Source organism: Quercus suber, unplaced genomic scaffold, assembly GCF_002906115.3.
Source record: "Quercus suber isolate HL8 unplaced genomic scaffold, Cork oak 2.0 scaffold_156, whole genome shotgun sequence".
NCBI classification, from domain to species: domain Eukaryota; kingdom Viridiplantae; phylum Streptophyta; class Magnoliopsida; order Fagales; family Fagaceae; genus Quercus; species Quercus suber.
Window position 1 is genome coordinate 1186658 of NW_027069617.1, and position 23737 is coordinate 1210394.

Below are 23737 nucleotides of genomic sequence, written 5' to 3' on the forward strand. Positions count from 1 at the left end.
GAGCGAATTCAACCGAAATAGATTGAATGGACCAAATGGATCATAATGGTCTAAAGTGAACTAAATGAACCTAAATGCTGCATTGATATGGCTCAAGAGGGGCATATCAACAATCAATACTAAGTTTCAGATTTTAAATATTATGTAGATATAGATGGATAACACCATATTCATTTAAATTAAATTTCCATGCAAATGAATGAGGTTAGACAAGTATAATGTTTGTGATTGAAGAAAATTTTTGGTTTTCTTTTTCATTTTGATAGAAGAAGCTTTAATCTTGTATTTGTTGTGACCTTTTTTTTATTTTTTTTTTATTTGGCGTTGGCAGGACATATGGATTAGGTTTTATGGACATTATTTATTTATTTTTTATTTTTTATACTATGAAAAGATTTATATATTATAGGATATAAAACTGAAAATTACCTTTAGGTAAAACTTAGTTACAAAATATATATATATATATATCTCTAAAACTTAGTTACATTATATATATATATTTATTTATTTATTTATATAAATTCAATACCTAGTCTAGTTGCATTAACCAATTAAAAACAAATAATAACAAAGTGTTTACATTCAGTATATAATGTACAACATTTCAGATATTGTAACTAAGTCAAAATGAACCCTTTTTATCCCTTTTGGCTGAATTGTTCAACCCAGCCTTTGAGCCACCCGAGGACTACACCTTGTAAATTAGACATCATGGAAGCTAAAAAATAATTCCTACAATCCTGGCTGCATGGAAAATCTCATAGATCCTAAGAGATACATGGGAGTCCGATAAGGCGATAACTACTCACAAGCTCTAGTAGTCTTTGAAGTGCTGTTAGGATTCCCATCTGGGAATGCAAAATAAACTCTTATCAATTTTAAATTTTTTTGTACCATCAAATCTACAACAACAACAAAAAGAGTCTCAAATCTGGTTACGCAAAATGCAAAAAAAATTGCATGTTGTTACAGTAACATCTAAAAATAGATGTCCAATTTAGCAACATCAGCTTGAGTAAGGCGTGCAGCGAGTGCCATGGTCAAAGGGCACCTTAGGATTAGTTTGTGTGTACGCAGTGCTAGGGCTGGTTCAATTAACAAGCAAGCAGTTTGGGATGGTGGCCATGGGGTGCATGGGATTAGAGTGAACTACATATAATCTTATGTGATTACTAAACCTATGACATGCCATGCGCTAGGGATCGATGGATGCTGAGCAATTTTTAAAAATTTATTAGTTCAGCCAGATGATTTTCCTTGTGTTGTAATAATTACAACAGGGTGTAAATCTCAAGAATTTTTTATTTTTTTTATTTTTATACAAGATATAATTTTTACTCTAACCTAATAAAAGTGTATATGTATGTGAAACTCCTTCTTAGAGATTTGAACCCCGGCTCTTACACCCCACATCTCACAATTATTTATACTTGTAAAGTGACCACTGCACTAAAGTGCGCGGTGGTAAATCTCAAGAAATTGGTAGCAACTGATTCTACAATTAATGAAGATTGTTTTCCTAAAACAGACAACCTAAGGTTTATTAATAGGATTTTGTTAAAGAATTTTTTAAGGTTAGTGATAAAGATGTATTTAATTTAATACATTATTAAATTATGTTTTTCTAGGATCCACTTCCATATGACCCGAAGACTGCTGGACATATTAACTGAAAGATCAAAAGAAGCATTATTAATTGAAGAGTTCGCAATTATGGATGAAATAGTCTCTAAAACTTAATTGCACATGAATATGTCTCAACTCTCAACTGTGTTAATTGTATGGTACGTACAAGACTTGACCTTTACCTATTTTGATAATTAATGGATATTGGATAAAGACTAGAAAGAAATTAGGGTTGATTGAGTAATCCCTGACCTCTACAGATTATTCTGCATAAATAATTCTTATCTGATGATTTTATTTAAATAAACTGCTGCTCCTTTTATACAAGATAAGCCCTGCATTTTAGGAACAAACTATCCTAATAAAACTCAAACACTAGTTCCACTAGCCGTTACTCCCCAAACACTTGATAAGTTAACAAATTCCCTTATCCTACTAAAATGCAAATACAAATGCAATTGATCCTAATATTATGCAACAAGTTATTCTGATCCTAAAATTAAGCAAACATCCAAATATTTTGTAGCAAGCATAACGTTAAAATATGTAACAGAAACTCCACTTCTTTTGCACGTAACATTGTAGTACCTTTATGAATGGGCCAAAGACAAATTACATTACCCTACAAGTTTTCTAACCGTGAAAAATAGATTTGTTCAATTAGTGTGCGTTTGGATTGGGATGGAAAATTAAAATTATTTTACTATTCAGCTTATTTTTTCTACTATTCATAGGTCTCATTAAACTTTTTGGTACTATTTATGGATTCTACTATACTATTTTAACTAACTTTTACATTTATTTACAATATTTTTAATAATAAATTTTCAGTTTCAACAAAATAAGCGATATCCAAACACACCCTTAATATTAGACTTTTCAATAAGTAAAATGCTATATAAAGGTTAACTGGTTATCTTTAGAAGAATTATAATTGCAGCTTAATTTTTTCATCTCATTTACAATTCTGTGGTAAACAATGGCTGAATCAGTGTTGTGCAAGAAGAAACTAGAGGGCAAGGTGGTCATAGTAACCGGTGGCGCAAGTGGCATTGGAGAGACAACCGCACATCTTTTTGCTAGTCATGGTGCACGTATGGTGGAGATCGCTGATATTCAAGATGAATTAGGCTAAGGTGTTGCTGAATCCATTGGCTTGAACCTTGCTAGCTACATCCATTGTGATGTTACAGATGAAGAGCAAGTCAAAGCCATGGTGGAATGGACGGTCCAAAATTATGGGAAACTAAACATTATGTAATGCTGGAATTTTCAGTAGGTCTAATCAGACCATTCTTGATCTGGATTTTTCAGCCTTTGATCACCTATTTGCAACCAATGTTCGTGGCATGGCAGCTTGTGTAAAGCATGCGGCAAATGCTATGATCAAAGGGCACGTTAGGGGAAGCATTGTGTGCACTGCTACTGTAGCTGCTAGTTGTGGTGACAAGAAGCACATTGATTATTTCATCTCAAGGCACGCAGTGCTTGGGCTGGTTCGATCGGCTAGCCAACAGCTTGGGGAGCATGGGATCAGAGTAAACTGTGTATCACCTTATGTGGTTGCTACACCATTAATGGCATACCATGCGCTTGGGATGGATGCTGAGCAAGTGGGAAAACTCTTCGAGGAACGGTTAGTATTTTAAGGGGTTGTATTGAAAGCAAGACATGTGGCCGATGCAGTGTTGTTTCTTGCATCTGATGATTCTGAGTGTGTCACTGGGCATAACCTAGTGGTGGATAGTGGTGTCCTAGCTAAATAATCAACTTCCAAAACCCAGAGTTTCATAAGAAAAAAAGAAAGAACGAATAATTTAAGAAGCTTTGAACTCTATATATCTAGAAAACTTGTTTAGGTTTAATATTGTGTCCAGTCTATAACTATCGTTTAATGATTTCTTTCGAGCAAATGGATTGTGCAATTGGAAAATGATGTAAGTGTCCCTTTTCCCCTTTTCTTTCTTGTTAATTTCCTTCTAGTCAATAAGCAATGCTATTTTGACTAGAATAATGTATAATAGACTATTAAGGATTGAGATTAATGATTATCCCAGTGTACTCGTATCCATTTTCATTTTATTGTGGGTTCTAGCTACATTTCTTCCCTCCAAAAGAATGGAGTGGTTCTCAAAGTTTAGTGGGATTATGTTGTCATTCATTATAGGTTGTGTGGCATGAGACTTAGAGCTTGCTATTATTGGAAGATTAAAATTGGGATCTAAGAGCATTAGTATCAGGTTTGCCAAATGCTAAATGCTGAAATTTTAGCATTTGGCACACCAAACACTAAAACTTATGCCCTATCATTGGCCAAATCCCAAATTGTTTTACAACATGCTACAAAAGTAACAAGTTGTTAAAATATTAAAAAAAAAAAAAAAACTCTCTTCTCTCTCTCAAATTCGCTCTTTTCTCTCTCATTTTCCTCTCTCTTTTCTTTTTTCTTACTTCTATCTTCTATCTTCTCCCTCTCGGATAATCTCTCCTCTCTCTTGCCCCCATCTCTCCTCTCTTGTCCCTCTCTCGCTGTGGTTGTGGGTTTTTTTCTTTTTTCTTTTTCTTTTTTTTTTGTTGATATTGGCTGTTGTGGCGGTGGTGGGGTTGAGATCAACCACTATTGGTGCCTAGGTCCTGCTTTTGCTCCACTAGTGGGTTTAGATTGGTGGTTAAGATCGGCGAACCCCCACCAATGGCAGTCGGCCTCTCTATCTTTTGTCTCTTCTATTTATTTCTCATATTTTATTTTTATTTTTTTGTACTTGTTTTTCTCATCTAGGACTGAAGCTCTCTCTATTGGTGGGTTCCAATGGTGGTGATGGAGGGTTGTGGGGGTGATGGACGGTGGTGGTGGGATGTGGGGGGTGATGGACAATGGTGATTGAGCTTTTTTTTTCTTTTTTCTTTTTTTTGTAAATTTTTTAATAAAGCTAAGATTTTTTTAAAGATTATTTTAATGTGGTGCAATTTTAAAACAAAATATGTGATGCAAAGTGTATTGTAAAATTCTATGCTAAAATTAATAAAATAAATTTTTGTGTGTTAAAATGATATTTGACATAGCAAATCTGATGCCATGCTCTAATGTGACGTTTGGCACAGGGTAATGTTTTAGGATTCCTAGGAATATTTAAAGATTCCCATGTTTAGTTGCAAATCATGCTAGGGAATCAGATGCCAAGAGAATCTGAATTCCCCCTTAAACCCCTCTCAGTAGAAATGTGAATTCCCTTTAAAACAGGTGAGAATCCAGATTCTCAAACTTAAAGAAAATTGTATTTTTTATAAATTGAAAATTTTAACACTTTTTTTTAAATGACTTGATAATTCACATTCAAATCTAAGGATAGAATGGGAAAAATAAATAATCCATTTAAGATTCTTGGGAATAAACCAAACATAGGAATAGCTACATTCTTAGGAATGTGATTCCTAGGAATCACATTTCTAGGAATCTGAATGTCAAGAGTAATGTGGATTCTTCCGTACCAAACGCCATATAAGGGTGTTGAATTGATGGTATATACAGGAGATGAATCCTCTAGCTCTCAACTAGACATGGCGAAATGGGTTGGTATTTTCTAACTTGACCTAAACTTAAATTTATTGACCCGAATAGAAAATAAGTTGACCTGTGATCCTACCAATTTTTTGCAAATCAACCCTGACTCAACCCAATTAACCTGTGACTCAACCCTTTTTTTTTTTTTAATTTGGTAAAAAAAAAAAATTTTAACATAGTTGGCTTACTTATTGGACTTTACACTGCAATAGCAAGCCACATTAGGGTCTAAACAAGTAACTTTCATTTTAAATTCTCAAATTGTATCATGGCCTTTGATTTGGAAATTAGTTCTCTTGGGACGTTGCTTTTGTATGAAACAAGCTTGTAGGCTATGTACATGTATGTACTAAGAGATTTCTTCCACTGCTCTTTTGGTGATACTCTTCGGTTCCAGCAAATTGAGTCCCACTTGTGTGACTCAATTTATGTACTAAAAGATTTTATGAAAATTTTATTTGTATTGTTGGGTTTTGATACTGTAATGTAATAGTAATGAAGGTTGAAGGTTGAAACTTCTGTTTGCTGTTTAAGAATGACATGCTCGGTTGTGAGAACGCAAGCTCAGCCGTGCGAAATTAAAATTCAAACTGAAAATCTCGGTTGACTCTCAATCAACTGAAAGCCTATTACGAAAATTCCGAAATTTGCTCATAAAGTAGTGTGTATAGCCACCTCTAACCAAAACTATGCTTATATAAAACCCAATTAGTTCGAGAAGGAATATGCATAAAAAATTCAAGTCTTTCATGTAAGAACTCTTTCATAATGAATGGTCCAAAATCAGAGGCAACTTGTCTGCATGTAATTCAATAAGTAGGTCAAATCAGGCGATTCTTGATATTCATTTTTCAAGCTTTAACCACATATTTGCAAATCATTGTTCCGGCATTGCAGATTGTGTAATGGTGTATATGACTGCTAGTTATGTGAGAAGAGGTGCATTGATTATTTTATGTCAAAAGTATATATGCCGTGCTTGGGTTGCAGTTCAATTAACAAACAAGCAGTTTAGAGTGGGGCGTATGGGATTAGAGAGCATTTATTTTCTTACACTCGTCAATGTACATCATCAATAGACATTATTTATTACACGTTTTAAATATGAACATTAATAAATAAAAAATATGAATATCACGTGTGAGATTAAGAACATTGCATATAACCACCACACATCCTTGATGCGATAATAACTCCACAAGTATAAGTGTTTGTGGGGTGTGAGGTGTGAGGGGTAAGGGACAGAGTTCAAGTCTCCAGGAGGGAGTTTTTATACACATATATACTTAAATTACGTTAGAGTAAAATTTATATCTTGTAAAAAATAAAAAAAAAACATTGCATATATAGAGTATTCAATAAGACAATGACCAAGCATGAGACAATATTTTGCCAGATTAGAGTGAACTACTGTGATGATTAATTAGTAAGCTTATGACATGCCATGCGCTTGGGATCAATGGATCCGTGTAAGTTGAAAATATTTATGAGTCACACTTAGTATTAAAAGAGGTTGTATTGAAAGCGAAACAAGTGGCCTTGACGAAACAAGTGCCCTAGTAGTGGATATATGGTGGCTTCCCATTTTTTGTATAAATACTTTAGATACAGTAAAATTCATTCAGCTTCCATTCTCTGTCTATGCATGTTAAACTATGATTCAAGATCAGTTAGTTTAACCACCTGATGTTAGACTAACATGGCTTAATATTCTCCCACCCCTACAATTCATGCACTTGCAGATACAAAATAAGTTTTCTATTTAACAATAGCATAATTGGATACATTCAGTAGGGTCTTGTTTCAATTTCCATGGCCAAATTCACAGAAAAAAATTGTGGACCTCAAAAAAAGGAGATATATGAATCAGATTATCAAAAACCATAGTAATCATGTCTCATAATCACAATTGAGGTAGAATTCAATTCCTAGACATAGCAATTAACTATTTGTAATCAAGCTTCAAAAAATAGAAGTTAGGAACCCTAAATGCCTTTGTCCAGGGAAAAAAAAAATCTACTACACTAATTGCAAAGAACATTTAACAACAAAAAATTGGAAATTATACCAGTGCTGTCAATAGAAGTGAACTAAGATGATCTCAATCTCTTATTTTTCAGCTTGATCGGATAATTCGCTTCAGGAAACCTTTTGGCTAACTCATAGCAACTATGTAACCAAGCTGGATGGACCAAAATTATTCCGTCCAGCTCTGCCTGCCGAGACTCCTCCTCCGTGGCAACCAAAGTGACCACGTGTCCTGGAGGTAAAAACACTCGTAGAACAAATGGCTCCTAACTCCTCTGCCATCATTCAAAGACGTGAATTTTGGGGCTCGAAATTTGAAGGAAAAAATACCTTCAAAGGTTAATTTACATCCTTGGGAGACCTTAAGGCGATCAAGTATCAATTTAACATCTCTATGTGCAAGACCACCCTTGAATTTGGGGTTGAAAAACAGTCTGTGGATTAGTTTAAGTTTCTTGAGAATGGTTGCGAGCACGCCAGTGGTCTCACCTTCATCATTGTTCATTGCAGAAAGAGATACAATGTCATGTCTTGCATCAAAGAAATAATATCTCTCAACAAGAATCAAGTTATTTGGATGATATCTCCACACATGCTCTGTGTCATCGAGAACAAGAACCATGCGTTGGTGCCTCAGCACCAGTTGAAGATTCTATTCATCTGGGGCAAATAAATCTTCACGTACAATAATCCTTGACTTGAAGTAAACATTTTCAGGGTCAAGAAACTCAGCCATTAACGATGCATAGCTTCGATCAGCAGTTGTATATATGTACATCTCAAACATGGTACTTGCTTCTTTAAGAAAAGTGTGGACGTAAGGCCTCAACTTGGTCATCATCCCCAAATGTCTCAGAGAGATTAGGCCATCCTTGTTGATATTTTGTTCTAAAAGTTCTTGACGAGTTTTCAGATGTTTGCTATCTTTTGTTGAATGAAGCAAAGTAAGATCCAAATCAAGAACTAAAACGATCTTTCTATCTTTTACCAATTTCTCTGACTCTACCATCCGTATCCCAGCAATTTCATCAGGGCTGAGCCACAAATCCTTATCAATATACTTGAATACTTCACTCTTACAAACCCAACACATACCTCTTACAACCCTGAGATGTGCACAAGTATAGTATCAACATCCAAGTCACTGGATGAACTGGACCCAAGTCTGACAAATCTTGTGGGAAACCCTTCTCGGAAATGATCTTCATGATGAATCTTGTATGTTTCTTTAGCCCAAGATTGTGACAAGTTCTCTCTCTCTCTCTCATATATATATATATATATATATATATATTTTTTGATAATCAAGATAAACTGAAAATTCATTAACTTGAGGTAATGCTCAGCTGCGCTACATCATACAGAATTTGATTGGCAATAACTGGTGGAATATCTTCCACCCATACACAATAGTCAGAAATAAACTTGGCATGCTTTGCCATGAGATGTGCTGCAGAGTTTTTAGCTCTGCAGATGTGGTTTACTTCCCATGTATCAAAACCACGGAGTTCCATTTTTGTTCCTTCAATCACCTTATGAATGGAGCTCGATGCTTGGCCCTGTGCTTTAAAGGATTTTACCACAACTTGAGCATCGCTTTCCACACTGATGATCCTTAAGCTGAGGTCCCTTGCAAAGATGATGCCCTCCTCCACTGCTTTAGCTTCCGTTTCCAGCGCTTTCAAAGGCAAATCCAACCTCTTACTCATCGCCCCCATTATCGATCTGCCCCTCCTCGTTTCTGATGACTACTCCCACCCCACAGCAGCCCATTTCTTTGAACACCGCCCCATCAACATTAACCTTATAGCACCCCGAGTCCAAGTTTGCCCACTTGACTGTGAAGGTCTGCCCTGAACCTCGTTGGTCTGTCTGACCTCCTTCGCATATGCAGTCACTTCTCGAGCTATCAATGCCGCTTCTTTGCACTTTCCTCTATAGCATACTGAGTTTCTATTACTCCACAGACTCCATGCCGTGATTGCAAATAATTCCCAGTCAAGCTCAGGCTTCTTGAGTTTAATTTCCCACACAATATCGATGAAGTCCTTTGGCATGGTCTCTAAATATGGTAGCTTCAGTCTTGTGTTTCCCCATACCTCCCCTGCCAATTTGCACCCCCACAAAGCATGTCCCGACGTTTCGCAACTGCCACACAGCTCGCATTTAACATCTCGCCCAATGCCCCTGAGTCTTGGTTGGTGTTTGGTTGGGAGTATGCTTTCCACATAAATATGTCCTGACATTTGTTATTTTAGTATAACAAATTAGAACCAAAACGTCACCTGTGATTTGTGAACGTGTGTAGTGTTTTATAGTTTAGAGAACCAACGAACAAGGCACTCTTATATTACTCTTGCTTTTTATTGGAAACGGAGAGCACCATATTGATTTTACTTAAATTTCCGTATAAGTGAACTAAATGAGGCTGAATAAGTATAGAGCTTGTAAATTCTCAAAAAAAAAAAAAAAAAAAAAAAAAAGTACAGAGCTTGTAATTAAAGAAATTTTAATCTTGTATATGAGTGTGACCCATTTTTTTCTTTTTCTTTTTCTTTTTTTAATTTTAGCGATGAAAAGATTTATGGTTTATAGTATAAAAAAACTATATAACCTTTAGATTAAACTTAACTACAATACTTTAAGTACACTTTAGATTCTCCAATATTTTAATTTATTTATAATTGTAATATTTTTTCACTTAAATTCAAACACCTATTGCATTAATTAATATTAATAAGAAAATAAATATGCATTAATCAATCAATCAATAAGTAGAGATCCTGCCATATGGCGCTCTATAATTTTACATTTAGTCTTTTTTTAACTCTTTTCCTTAAAAAAAATTTTTAATGTTATTTAAAAGTTCACATTAGCTTATTTTTACTTTTATCTCATTAATTTCTCATTAATTGTCTGAGGTTACTGCATTGGACACTGTAAATAATCCCTCCACCCCCAAATTAAACCGAGTCCAAATCTTCTGTCCCACTTTTCCTGTTCCGCTCTATACTCCACCAATAAATATTTGCCACGTGTTCACCTAATTAATTAAATATTACTATTAATTAATAACTGTAGTATTCATAAGTCAATAATGATAGTATTTAATTAATTAGGTGAACACGTGGCAAGTATTTATTGGTGGAGTATATAGTGGAGCAGAAAAAGTGGGACAGAAGATTTGGACTCAATTAAACCATATATGACCATTCCTTTCTTAGGTTCTCTTTGTGCACAAAGCACTTAAGGATCTAGAAAAATTGTTCAAATTATATGATTAATAGCATATTGTAACTATTTTAACCAAAAAAAAAATCTAAAACTAGACAATGTGTAATTAATCAATTATTAGAGTGAGTTTTGCTACTGCCAGTGCCAATACAATTCATTTAGAACTTTTATTTATAATAAGTAATGCAATATATGTCCACAAATAATTCATACAAAATTCACATATATCTACAACTATAACCCAATTTCAAAATCAAAGATAGAAAGTTTGAAGCCGTATGAATTTCATCATGTTACATGTTCAAATTCTTGATTAACCACTAGCATTAGTCATTTTACGAATTTCATTATTAAAGGATGAAAAGTCAAGAACCAAACTAAACTTAGGATTATTATTTAGAGCAATATTTTGGTTGTAAAAACAAGTAAAAATCGGGTTGTAAAACTTAGTACTTTTATTCCACCTTTGATGTATTAAGTCAATCTAGTATGACGTTTCACTATACCAAAATAAGTCTATTACATCAAGTGTCAATACAACAAAATTAGTATAGTGGTATTAGACATATTATCATCTAAAAATTAAAAGTCGTTGCAATAGTAACTTAAAAATAGTAAATTATTACATTAATAATAATTAGTTGTATTAATTTATAATTTTGAGTTGCAATAGAGATTTTAATACTAAATTGAATTTAGAAATATTTTTGCAATAACTTAAATTGAAGAAATTAATTTTTTTTTAATAACTTAAATTGAAGAAACCATTGTAATAACTTGATACCAATTATATATTTTGATATATATTATAATAGAAATTTCAAAGAGATAGCTTATTGCAACAAATTCAACAATGCAATAACTAAAATATCAATTATTTTACAATCTATTGCAATGACAAACATGAAGCTGCAATGAATATATTATTACAATGATCTAATTCCAATTATTTTACAATATATTGTAAGAAAAAATATGAAAAAAATAACTATTACAATAAATATACCGTTGCAATAATTTGAACCCAAATTATTTTAGTCAAATCTTTACAATCTATTGCAATAAAATTCATGAAATAATAGCCTATTGCTATAAGATATTCGAAGTAATAAATTGTTTATTGCAATAGCAAATATATTATTACATCAAAATTTTCATTAAAATATTTAAGGTTTATTGCAACAAAAAAATTTTGTAGCACAAACTTATTACCTCAAATTTTTTTGCAACACTTTGCATAAACTATTGCAATGACTTCGATGTTATTGCAACGATTTTTTTTTTTTTGTTGTAATAAACATTTTTTGTTGTAGTGTTTGTTTTTTGTTAATATTAAAAATAGAAACATATTAGCTTTTTTTTACAGGTTCAAAAAAACCCCTTACCCATATTAGTTTTCTATCTTTGGGGTTTGGGTGGAATAACAAGTCAGGATCCAATTAACTGTCTCTCTTTCTCTTTCTTCTTCTCTACAAATAGACGGTCCATACCTCCCTCTCTCTCTCTCTCACACACACACACACACAGGCAACTCTCTCTTCTCTACAAAGTCAGGATCCAATTAACTCTCTCTCTCTCTCTCTCTCTCTCTGTTTTACTCACACACACTCTCTCTCTCTCTATCTAATTTTGCTCTATTCACTACAACAAAAAATGCCTATTACATCAAGTGTTAATACAACAAAATATGTATATAGTAGTTTTAGACCAAATATCGCATTTACAAGTTAAAATTGTTGCAATAGTAACTTAAAAATGTTAAATTATTGTATCAACAATAATAAGTTGCAATAACTTATAATTTTCAGCTGCAACAAAAGTTTTAATATATTAGGAAAAATTGTTGCAATAACTTAAAATGAAAGAATCATTGCAATAAATTGATACCAATTGTTTTTGCAATCTATTACAATGAAAATTTCGAATTAATAGCTTATTGCATCAAAGTTACCATTGCAATAATTTGATATTAATTCTTTTACAATCTATTGCAATGACAAACACGTAACTACAATGAATATATCGTTGTAATAATTTGGTATTAATTATTCTATAGTCAATCGTAGTGACAAAATGAATTAATTATTTATTACAATAAAGATATCGTTGCAGTAATTTAATCCAATTTATTTTGTTAAATTATTTGCAATCTATTACAACAAGTATCGTGAAGTAATAGCATATACTTACAAGATATTCGAAATAGTAAATTATTTATTGCAACAATATATATATATATATATATATATATATTCGAAATAGTAAATTATTTATTGCAACAATATATATATATATATATATATATATATATATCTTTGCATCAAAGTTATTATTAAAATATTTGGAGTTTATTGTAACAGAAAATTTTGTTGCATAACCCTATTACCTCAAATTTTATTGCAACACCTTGTATCAACTATTGCAATGACTCTAATGTTATTGCAATGGTTTTTTTTTTTTTGTTGCAATAAATATTTTTTCTTGTAGTGGTTACTGTTTCTCCTAACAAGGTGGCGATGAAAAACCAAGAAACCAGAGAACAACAGATGGCCTCCATGGCTAAAAGCTATGAAAAATGCAAGTTGCACCGTGTTTGCCCCAAGTTTGGATGCAATAGGTACTGCTTGGATTGCATGAACGGTGCTCTCTGCTCTATTAGTATCCAAAACCACCACAACTTTTCAGGTACCATTTCCTTTCTCTAAATTTAAAATTTTCCTCTTTGTTGCCGAATCTGTTTGTTTGGGGAAGAGAGGAAAAACGTAATTGTTTAATTTTTTTTTTTTTTTTTTTTTTTTTGATAGAGTAATCGTTTTAGTTGAATGCACATCCTCTGTTGCAGCTTCTCCGTCTCACCTTATGCTCCACCAGTAAATAACTATATTCGTACAGATTAAATAACTGTGTCACATACACAAAGTTCTCATTTTTCAGTTTAATGTGTCAGAAACTTCACATGTTCTTTATTTGTGTTCATACTTGACTACCAAGAATAATGAATTCCTAATGTGTTTCTTCTCTACCAATAAATAATTGTATTCGTACAGATTAAATAACTGTGTCACATACATAGAGTTCTCATTTTTCAGTTTAATATATCAGAAACTTCACACGTTCGTTCTTTGTGTGCCATACTTGACTGCCAAGAATATGGAATTCCTAATGTGTTTCTTCTCTGTTTGGTGACAGATAAGGAAGTCCGCAACCCACGAAGTGATTAAGGTCTCAAATAATCAAAAAAATTTGGACCTTATAGGAATAGAGAGGCACCATCAACCATGGCAAGGTTGTGTTCTTGAGGAAACACATTAAACGTAAGGCTGAATTTATCATCAGCGAAACAGATTTCACCAACAAATGTGAGCTAGGCCTACTAGTGCAGCATCCAAGAGCCATACTGCTTTTGCTCTCTCAGTTGCAGGGTACTTCACTCCCACAAGCAAAACTCAATTTTAATGTCGTTCATGTTATTATTGTTGTTGTTGTTGTTGTTGTTGTTATGAGAAATAAGAAAAAATATTCTAATTAATTTTTGTAATCTTTTATATTTGGTATTTTTATGTAATTTTCGTTATTTTAAGTTTAGGGCATTTATTTCCTTGTTTTTAGGTGTTTTTAATGTTGTTTAGTCAAATTAGGGTTTTATATGCTTTCGTAGCCGCCTTATAGTTTCTAGTTGCCCTAAGTTTTGTTTTTACTATTTAAATGCATTGTAGCCTCCAAAGGCAATTCAGTTTATAGATTATTATCAATAAACACAGACGTTTTGTCAAATTTTCTTATGGTGGATTCCAGTTTTATCTCCTTGTGGATTCAGGGAAAACTCCTCGTAGATTCGAGGTTTACTACCAGGAACTAACAGTTTAGTTTCTGTTCCATCAAGAGAGTATCGTGTATGCTTTCTTCAAGCTTCCGCGACATCAGTAATTAGTAAATTGTTCACCAATTGAACCTCTATTATGTTTAACAAGAATTACTCATTCTTAGCACCTATTACAAGCGTTTATTTTTTATTTTATTTTTTTTTTTACACAACATTAGCAATAATCATTATCTTATTCACACATTAAATGAGAGAGAGAAATTCTTACTATAGTCTTGCAATTAACCTTGTTCACTTGTGCAACAGTTATAATACTCACTTGGTCCCATCCAGTTTTACACTTATCAACATTCTTTACCTCCTCATAAGTTCATTGCATTCCAAATTTGATATGTTTTGGCACTAGAATTTTCCAAATCTAACAAACATAAATAGTGTTAGATATATTTTTAGCGTCACCAGCAAAATTTTTCATCATCATGATAAACGCAGATAAGCGATACATGCACATAGAGTTTTATGACTTCAAATGTTCACCATTACACGTGCAACATTTTTGGGTCATGTCTTCATGAAACTTCAAGAAAATTATTCTAAGGATTGAAATAAATGCCCAAAAAGAAATCCTTTTCACCAATCATCAATATGAACCAGTTTCCATTTTATGACAGTTATCTTCATTTATTGAACATAATTGCCTTTAGCTAATGATGCTATTTCCAGGACTAGGAAATCATTGGAAGTGTAATGTCTCTAATGCCAAAAACTCCAATTTGATTGTATTTTATTTTGGGTTACTCAATCATATACTCAATTTCAAATCTTTAACATGTATCATATCTTCTCTATATTAACATGTACAATTCCAGTTTCCTTTGCTCATTCACATTTACCTTTTTCTCACATATGTATTTGCACTTAGGTTTTTTAAACCTAGGTTTTTTATTATTATAAAATTTTTAAAAAATTATATGTACTTAATGTTCAGTCCAGTCCTTTTTGTGGTTGCAAATCTAGGACCGAACCGAAACGACCCAGACTGAGTAGTTTATATTTTACACTACATCCTGATTATGCCAACTCGGCCCAACTGGACTTCACCATTTAGTCTTAGAAAGATCTGATATCTAATACCAAGCCCACACAGGAAATATATCCTAAACGAAACCCAACCCAGGACAGAGTTGACCGTTGACCATTCTGTGTCACTGTCATCTGCATTTTGCCCTCTTTTAAAAAAATAATAATAATAATTACCTTCCTTTTTCTTTTCTTTTTTCCCAATAAGCCCATGTATACAAAAATTTTAAATTTTTATTGATAAAAATAATAACAATTATTGAGTTTGGAAGTAATGTTTCTCTTTACTTTTCTTTTCTTTTTTTTTCTTTTTTTTTAAGGGATTAGAAATGTTTTCATGAAAAAATCCATTAAAATTTCTTTAAACCCACATTCATGACAGGATTTCTCCTTATAATTCACCCAAACAAGGTTTTTTTTTTTTTTTTTTTTTTTTTTTTTTTTTTTTTTTTGTTGATAGAATTGAAAATTCTTTGATATTCGACCAATCAAATAGGTGTTGCATTAACCTTCGACTACTAATCAAAACACACAATCCTTTTCGGATTTTTTTTTCTTGCCCTTTTAACCATTTTTCTAAATCATTTTTCTTACATCAAATACTATACTAGGCTAGAAGCCGTATTTGTGCTAAGTGACTATCTCTTTTCTGGAATAAATGATTACATTCTTGTTAATTATTAAATTAGTTTTTTTTATTAATTGGTAGGATATATTTCCTCAAATCAAATGATAAGATTTAAAGTTAGTTTAATTTAGGTACAATTCTATTATTTATCTTTCAAGAGATATAAAATTTTATTCTAAAAAATATTACCAAATATTTCAAAAATTTTAAAACTGTTATTTTGTTGTTACATTTTCCGAGTGAGTTTTCCTCGCTTAGATGTACTTTAAAATTTTCCCAAATTTGTATTTTTCTTTTTTGTTACTTTTCCAATGCCATTTAGATTTCAGCTTATTTCCAATAAATTTGTTCTATGTTATAAGAATCCTATGTTATGCCCATACATGATTATTTTGGTATGTCTTATTAGTTACCTCCCTTTCTTTACTGATACTACAAATTTTATTTTCCAACTAATTAAGATTCTTGTAACTCAATTGGTTGATACTTTGTAGTATTTCTAATGGAGACAACCAAATATACTATCCTCTTCTTCTTAAGGTACCATTTGAGTATACACTCTTCTTAATGTATGCAAGTTGTCTGAAGGGTATGGGTGACCAGCAAAGCATTAAAAATATAGAGTATGTTCAAGTTCAGAATGCTAACATTATATTCTGCTGATCAACAACTTAAATTTGAAGAAGTAATAGAATTTGAAACCTATAATTTGAAACATTATGTTTGGAACCACAAAGGAAAGAAAGAGAATGGATTATATACCATTTGTAAATGTATTATCTTTTTTCACTGATGTTAGGAGCACAACAAGAACCTGTCATTGTTAGTAAGAATCTAATATTTAGATAATATAAGGTGCTTTATTCATGATGTATCAAATTCATGGATAAAATACTTTCAAAATCTTCCTTTATTTCTACCTTTTTTTCGTACAATTGTACTTCCTTAAATCTTTGAAGTTGGTAATTCATTGCTCAATTGCACAACCTGTCGCATTCACGCTTAACTGAGTTCTTGCTGCTATATGACATGTCGTATTTAATTGTATGTATCTTCTCAGTTAAACTACAGTCGTTACTGGTAGAACTCAATTATTATTCGTTCCCCATGTTTCAATTGAATAAGAATAGTGTCTTATTCTTCGTTTAGTCTTACTAGCTTTACTGTGTCCCTTGTTTTTGACGCCAGACAAGCCAAAGTGCCTTCCAGTTTCTTTCCTTTACCACCAATTTTCAAAAAACTACCTGCTATGTACCCATTGAGTTAAGACTTTTGAGTACACCGTGATTATTGGTCCAGTATGTGAGTCACCTTTTCACACTCCTTCCAACTTTTCATAACCATCGAACAAAGAACAATGAAACACAATAATGCAGAGAAAACCCCAATTTTTCCCACCCTTGTGCGTGTCTCACAGTTAGAGGAAAAGGAAAAAGAAGTTCATAAGTAGACCCATTCACATATCCCTCTTAGAGTCCAGACCCATCAAAATAAGAGTATGCTTCTTGTTATTTCTTCAGTGAATCACGTTTCTGCACTTTAAGGAAAAGAAGTCGCCAAAATTTGACTAAACTGATTCCAGTGAAAGGGGCAAGTTAATGTGACTTGCTGTCTGTATTCTTTTCCACCTCTTTCCAAGAAACTTCAAGACCATTGCCGTGATCAGTACTCACCCCCAATACATGGATTAAAATGCTTTCATAATCTTTCTCTATTCGACTATTTCTAGCTACCTTCTTTTTTATCCCCATAAATCTTGAGTTACAGGTAGTTGTCATTGTTAGGATTCTATAATTTTATTATTCCTCCTCACCCTTTCAATCGAAGGAAAAGAGTGTTTTTGACCCCACATATGCCAAAGTGCCCTCCAGTTTCTTTCCTCGTATTACATGAGATTTTTTACATCCTCGTGTTTTCTTCTTCGCTCTCTGACACGCACTTCCATTCTTTTCTTTGCACTACTCTCTCTCTAGCTAAACTTTCTACACGCGGAATGCTGCTAAGTTGCCCCCTAAGCCAAGTCGGATTAAAATAGGAGACATGAGATTATGAGAATCTCATGATGAGATGAGTCATTGGAGAAGTTTATGAGCAAACGGACCCACGAACAGCCTTCTAGTCTGCATTCTTTCCCACCTCTTTCCAAGAAACTTCAAGACCATTGCGGTGATCGCAACTCAGTAGTGCACCAAATGAACCTCTATTGTATTTATACCCATCCAATTCCAACAAAGAAGAAAGACACACAACAATGGCAAAACTGAGCGTACTGCTATTACTACGACTTCTTGTACGTGTCATCTTCTTCACCCCTTCTCTCTCTTGTCCTGAATATCAAAAACAAGCCCTTCTCGACTTTAAAGCCTCTCTAATCAATGCTATTGATAATTCCTCTTTATTAGAAACCCCGTCTGTAGATATAGAGTCATGGAGTCCTAGGATAGATTGTTGCCACTGGGACAGAGTCCATTGTAATTCTCACTTCGGTTCAAGGACTGTGACTGCTCTATATTTGACAAGCATCATATGGTCCACAGAGCCAGTGGTGTTATCTCCCATCATCTTGACGCCGCTCTTTCGCATCAGAAGCTTGATGCACCTTGAAGTGGCCAGCAACCAAATAAAAGGAGAATTGCCAGGTGAGAGCTTAGCTAATCTGACCAAATTAGTTTATCTTAATTTGAGGTGCAATTACTTCAATGGCTCCATTCCTTCTCAGCTTTTTCAACTGACCCATCTTCAATATCTTGATATGAGTTTCAGTTCATTCCATGGTATTCTAAGTGGGGAAGTGGGATCTCTTCAAAACATGAGGGAATTGTACTTGAAAGGTAATTTTTTTTATGGAAATATCCCTAAGGAGATAGGGAATATGACAAAGTTGCAGAAATTGTTTCTTTATGAAAACAATTTTCTTGGTGAAATTCCATCTTCAATTACGAATTTGAAGGAATTGGAAAACTTGGACTTGCACTCCAATTCATTTTCAATGGGAATTCCTATTGATATTGGCAATCTATCTAATGTAAAAAATTTCGACTTGAGCTACAACAAGCTCATAGGTGCCATCCCACCATCCATACAAAAATTGATGAAAATGGAAACACTTCACTTGGATAACAACTTTCTCAATGGAGAAATTCCATTATGGTTATTTGATATGAAGGGCCTAAAGTATCTTTTTATCGGTAGCAATAATCTGACATGGAACATGTTAAATAACATATTATTATTAGCAACGTGATATGTTATACCATTTTGTGTATGTCAAAGTGGATGCGGAAGGAGAAGCATAGAATAGGAACATCAAGAACACGAGGATTACGTGATTCAGACTTGACGGCCTACATCCATGGAGGAATCCCTTAAGGGCTACATCTTTATTGTATAAGAGTATAATACAAAACCTATGTTATAATGAACCCTAACATGAGTATATATAGGCGACTAAACCCTAAACTACTAGTACAAGCAGGAATGGGCTTGGGCCTATTACATTGGGCTAATATGTCTAATATATATCTCTAACACCCTCCCTCAAACTCAAGGCAGAAGCTTGATGAAGGCTTGAGATTGGATAAATATGAGAAGATCATTTGGAGATGCCTTGAAGAATACCTTTAAAGAAACCACAATGAAGAATGTGCCAATTGGCCAATTTCGGAGTTTCAAATGAAGAAATGGAGTCCAAAATTGGAATCTACGCGAAAAACTGAGTAAGATAGTCCGTTTCGAAAATTTTGACTTTTGGTCAAAGGTCAAAGCAAAAAGTCAAAGTCAACAGAAGTAAAAGTCAACGAGTCCTAGTCAAAGTCAACGGTCAGTGCTCACGGTCAGATCCGGGTGGTCCGAGTCGGGTCAGTCCGGGTCAACGGTCAGCTAAGTGACGTGGTGCTAACGAGGCGACACTGCTGACGTGTCTAGGGTTGAAGTGGACGTGCTTGCGTGGCTGCTGAGGTGGAGTGATGACATCATCATGTGACGTCAGATGACATCAGCAACAGTTGTCGCGAGTGGCAGGAGCGTGCAATTTTCACTGACGCGTGGAGGAGAATCCAGAAGCTAGGGAGGCGCGTGGAGGCGCGTGTAAGCTCATATGATGGCCGGAATCTCAGGTTCTGTAGATCGGTGGACGAGGAGGCCACCAGGGCGGCACGTGTGCCAAGAAGACTATCTGGAAGTCAAGAATCTGAGGCGGCGCGTGGAGATGGCTAGGCTTCGGATGACCGGATTTCTAGGTTTTGGTCGCAGGAGGTCATGGAGCACTATATGGTGTTGGTTTCATCAGGCGAAGCATGGATTTGCCCAAATCTGATAAGTTATGTCACAGCTTGCTTGGTTGTTGGACTTTGACACAGCACAGAGCTATGGTGGCTGGGAGATGCTATGGAGTCTGGATCCAGCAGTCAAACATGTGTGACTTCAGATTGTGGTATACACATGAGAATCTTCTTTGCTTGCTAAAGATTTTTTTTGATGCAAAGAACGAAGTTTGGCTCTGATACCATGTTAAATAACATTATTATTATCAACGCAATGTGTTATACCATGTTGTGTATGTTAGAGTGGATGCGGAAGGAGAAAGCATAGAATATGAACACCGTGAACACGAGAGTTACGTGGTTCAGCCTTGACAGCCTACATCTACGAAGGAATCCCTTAAAGGCTACATCTTTATTATATAAGAGTGTAGTACAATAACCCTAACATAAGTATATATAGGCAACTAAACCCTAAACTACTAGTATAAGCAGGAATGGACTTAGGCTTATTACATTGGGCTAATATATCTAATATATATCTCTAACAGAACAACAAAGCAAAAATGGTGCCAACTTGTATGCTGTATGCATTGTCTATGAAGTCTTGTGGTCTTGCAGGAGAAATTCCAAATTGGATTTCTACACAGAAGGCTCTTCAAACTCTAGACCTGAGTGAGAACCAGCTAGAAGGAATGTTCCCACAATGGCTTATCGAAATGGATGTTTCTGAAATATTTCTGTCAGGTAACAATCTCACAGGTTCTCTCCCCTCTTGTCTCTTCAACTCCCAAATTTGAATTCTCTTTCCCTATCTCGGAACAACTTTTATGGAAAACTACCAAACAACATTGGTAATGCCTCTAGAATCATTGCTCTTATGTTGGATGGAAACAAATTTTCAGGGAAGATTCCTGAATCCATCACCAATATGGATGGACTCGAATTATTGGACTTGTCAAACAACAAATTTTCTAGCAACACTCTACTAGATTTTAGCTCCATTTGTTGTCTAGAAATCATTGATTTATCTTCAAATGAATTCTCGGGTGAAATTCCAACAAGCTTTTCCATCTTGTTGGAAAAAGACCTGCAAAATTAGGAAATCTTGTTGGTATGATTGAAACACCCAACGGATTTTCATATCTCAATGTAATTAATGGCTTCAAAACCAAGATTCATGATCTAATTGTCAATTGGAAGAGGGTGGAACAAGGTCTATCGTGGAACAACATTGAGATCTATTCTTTGCTAGACTTGTCCATGAACCAAATTTCTAGTGAAATTACAACTTCATTGGGAAGTTTGAAGGCTCTAAAGCTTCTCAACGTCTCACATAACAAACTTTATGGGAGATTACCAGTAAGTCTTGGTGATTTAAAGAATCTAGAGAGTTTGGACTTATCTCATAACAATCTATTGGGCTCAATTCCTCAATCACTAGCAAAGTTACAACAACTGACTATTTTGGATGTAAGTAACAACAAGCTTAGAGGTAAGATTCCAATTGGTAGTCAAATGTGATATGGGAGAATTACACGCTGGTACCATGAGCCCAACCCGTCAGCTTTTGCTCTGGCTGACGGGTCCTCTATGACATGCTAGGCGCGAAGGAATGCATGCTAACTAGGTTAAAACAAAACCGACGGGCTGAAGTCCCCTAGGCTGCTGAACAAAGCATAAAGGCTGACGGTAACTTAGCTGAAGGGAAGTAACAGGCTGACGGCTGAAAGGCTGACGGTTCCATAAAGAACATAACTTGGTCATCACGCATGGGTCTTAGGGAAATTACTTGTATTCCACGCCCAGTATCAGAGTCCTATAAGGAAAGGATTCCGCAATCTACGCGCATAAGGATTCCTATAAGGAAAAGACTTCTACTCCAAGGAAGAAAGGTCCACCCTCTACTACTATAAAAGCCCCAATACCCTCATAAGCCGAGGTACGCATAATTAACCCCTCTCTAGCACTCTAGAGTTTGAAGAAGTTCTAACTTGACCTTCGGAGGGTATTTGGCCGGCACCACACCGGTGCCCTCTGCGAGGTCCTCTTCTTGTTTATTGTGCAGGTGTTGTCTTTGAGTGTACACGCGTCGTGCGACTCACTGGTGAGATTTTCGGCATCATCAAAATGGATACAATGAATGATCCAAAATTTTATGCCAACAACAGTGGAATATGTGGAATGCAAATTCAGGTGCCATGTCCAGAAGACATGTCACCAATAAAACCAGAAGAAGTTGAAAGTAAGGAAACACAGTTTTCATGGGAAGGAATGGAAATTGGATATGCCGTTGGCTTCTTTGTAGTAGTGGGAATCTTCTATCTTACTGAATATTTTGCCCTTGCAAAACCTCCAAATCATCACCATCAACAAAGAAGGCAAAGGGTATAAATTTCAAGTGTTTTATAAGTTATGCATGCAGTGTATGGTCAAAGATATGAAGCCCAGCATTGTAAAGACTTTCAGTCGAGCAAACAATATTTCATACATATCAACAAGTTGGATTGAGGGGCTACCACTTATCATATTTGGATTTATAAAAATGAAAGGGGTTCACAATGGTAAAGTGAGAAGTGAAATGGAGTTGCAAACTAAGGTGAAGAATAGAGTTCAGAACGGGGTGCTATGATGTTTCGGGGAATCCCTCTACTGTTTTTGATTGTTAGGTTGTTGTTTTTGTTGTAATTTAGTAGCTACTAGCCAGTGACGCTTATAGTGTTGCTGCTTTTTTATTAAGTTCAGTTTTTTTTTTTTTTTTTTTTTTGGGCTTGCAAACTTGCTGCTAGCTGTATTGTTTCCTGTTTATGCCTGATTATTGAGGTTGAGTAAAATCCTGGTTATTCAACTAAAAGAATCTCTGTCATTGAATTGTAGGATAAGGTAAGAGGGCCATTGAGAAGAAATATATCCGATATCTGATGATATAAATCCATGCAAATAGTTCACCTCGTCATGCCATTCTTTTTCTTTCTTCTTTAGCCAAAAGAAATATAAACCATAGTCATTCTACAATTGTTTACAACAAACTGTTGTCTTCATCATAGCCTAAAAAATAGAACATTGAGTTTCTAGTTCTCATAGCTTTTGTTATTGGACTGCATACTGGCATTTGATTTTCAATTTCACACTTTTGGATAATGGGCTTAAGCTGAAACAGGAAGACCTTCATAGTTTTTAAAATTATTCATTAGTAATTCTGTAATTATTATGTTTCCCATCACGATTCTTTACGGTTAGTTGGTTTTTCTCTATGATATGGTTTGTTATGTACGATTTGTTTATGTTTACAAAGCCACTAATTAAACAAGAACAATTAAACCGATTTTTAATTTATCAACAAAATAAAATAATGTGAAACTTCACTCACACGTGTATACCAATAACACTGATATGTTAAAAAGTTTCTCTGAGTAGAGATGTGGGGTTTTTTCTTTGACTGTTCACGTGTATTGAGAAAAGAAACAAGAAACAAAAAGAAATTTGAACTCCCA

General features: G+C 34.3%; 1 protein-coding gene and 1 pseudogene across 1 annotated transcript; both read left to right on the plus strand.

The window, feature by feature from the left end:
- Nucleotides 1–2608: 2608 nt before the first annotated feature.
- Nucleotides 2609–3395, plus strand: LOC112026620 ((+)-cis,trans-nepetalactol synthase NEPS1-like; annotated as a pseudogene).
- Nucleotides 3396–18856: 15461 nt separating this feature from the next.
- Nucleotides 18857–22637, plus strand: LOC112026654 (receptor-like protein 46). The gene is made up of 4 exons (XM_065777494.1): nt 18857–19172; nt 20865–20990; nt 21346–21738; nt 22312–22637. The coding sequence occupies exons 1-4, from the start codon at nt 18857–18859 to the stop codon at nt 22635–22637; spliced, it is 1161 nt and encodes a 386-aa protein (XP_065633566.1).
- The last annotated feature ends 1100 nt before the right edge of the window (nt 22638–23737 follow it).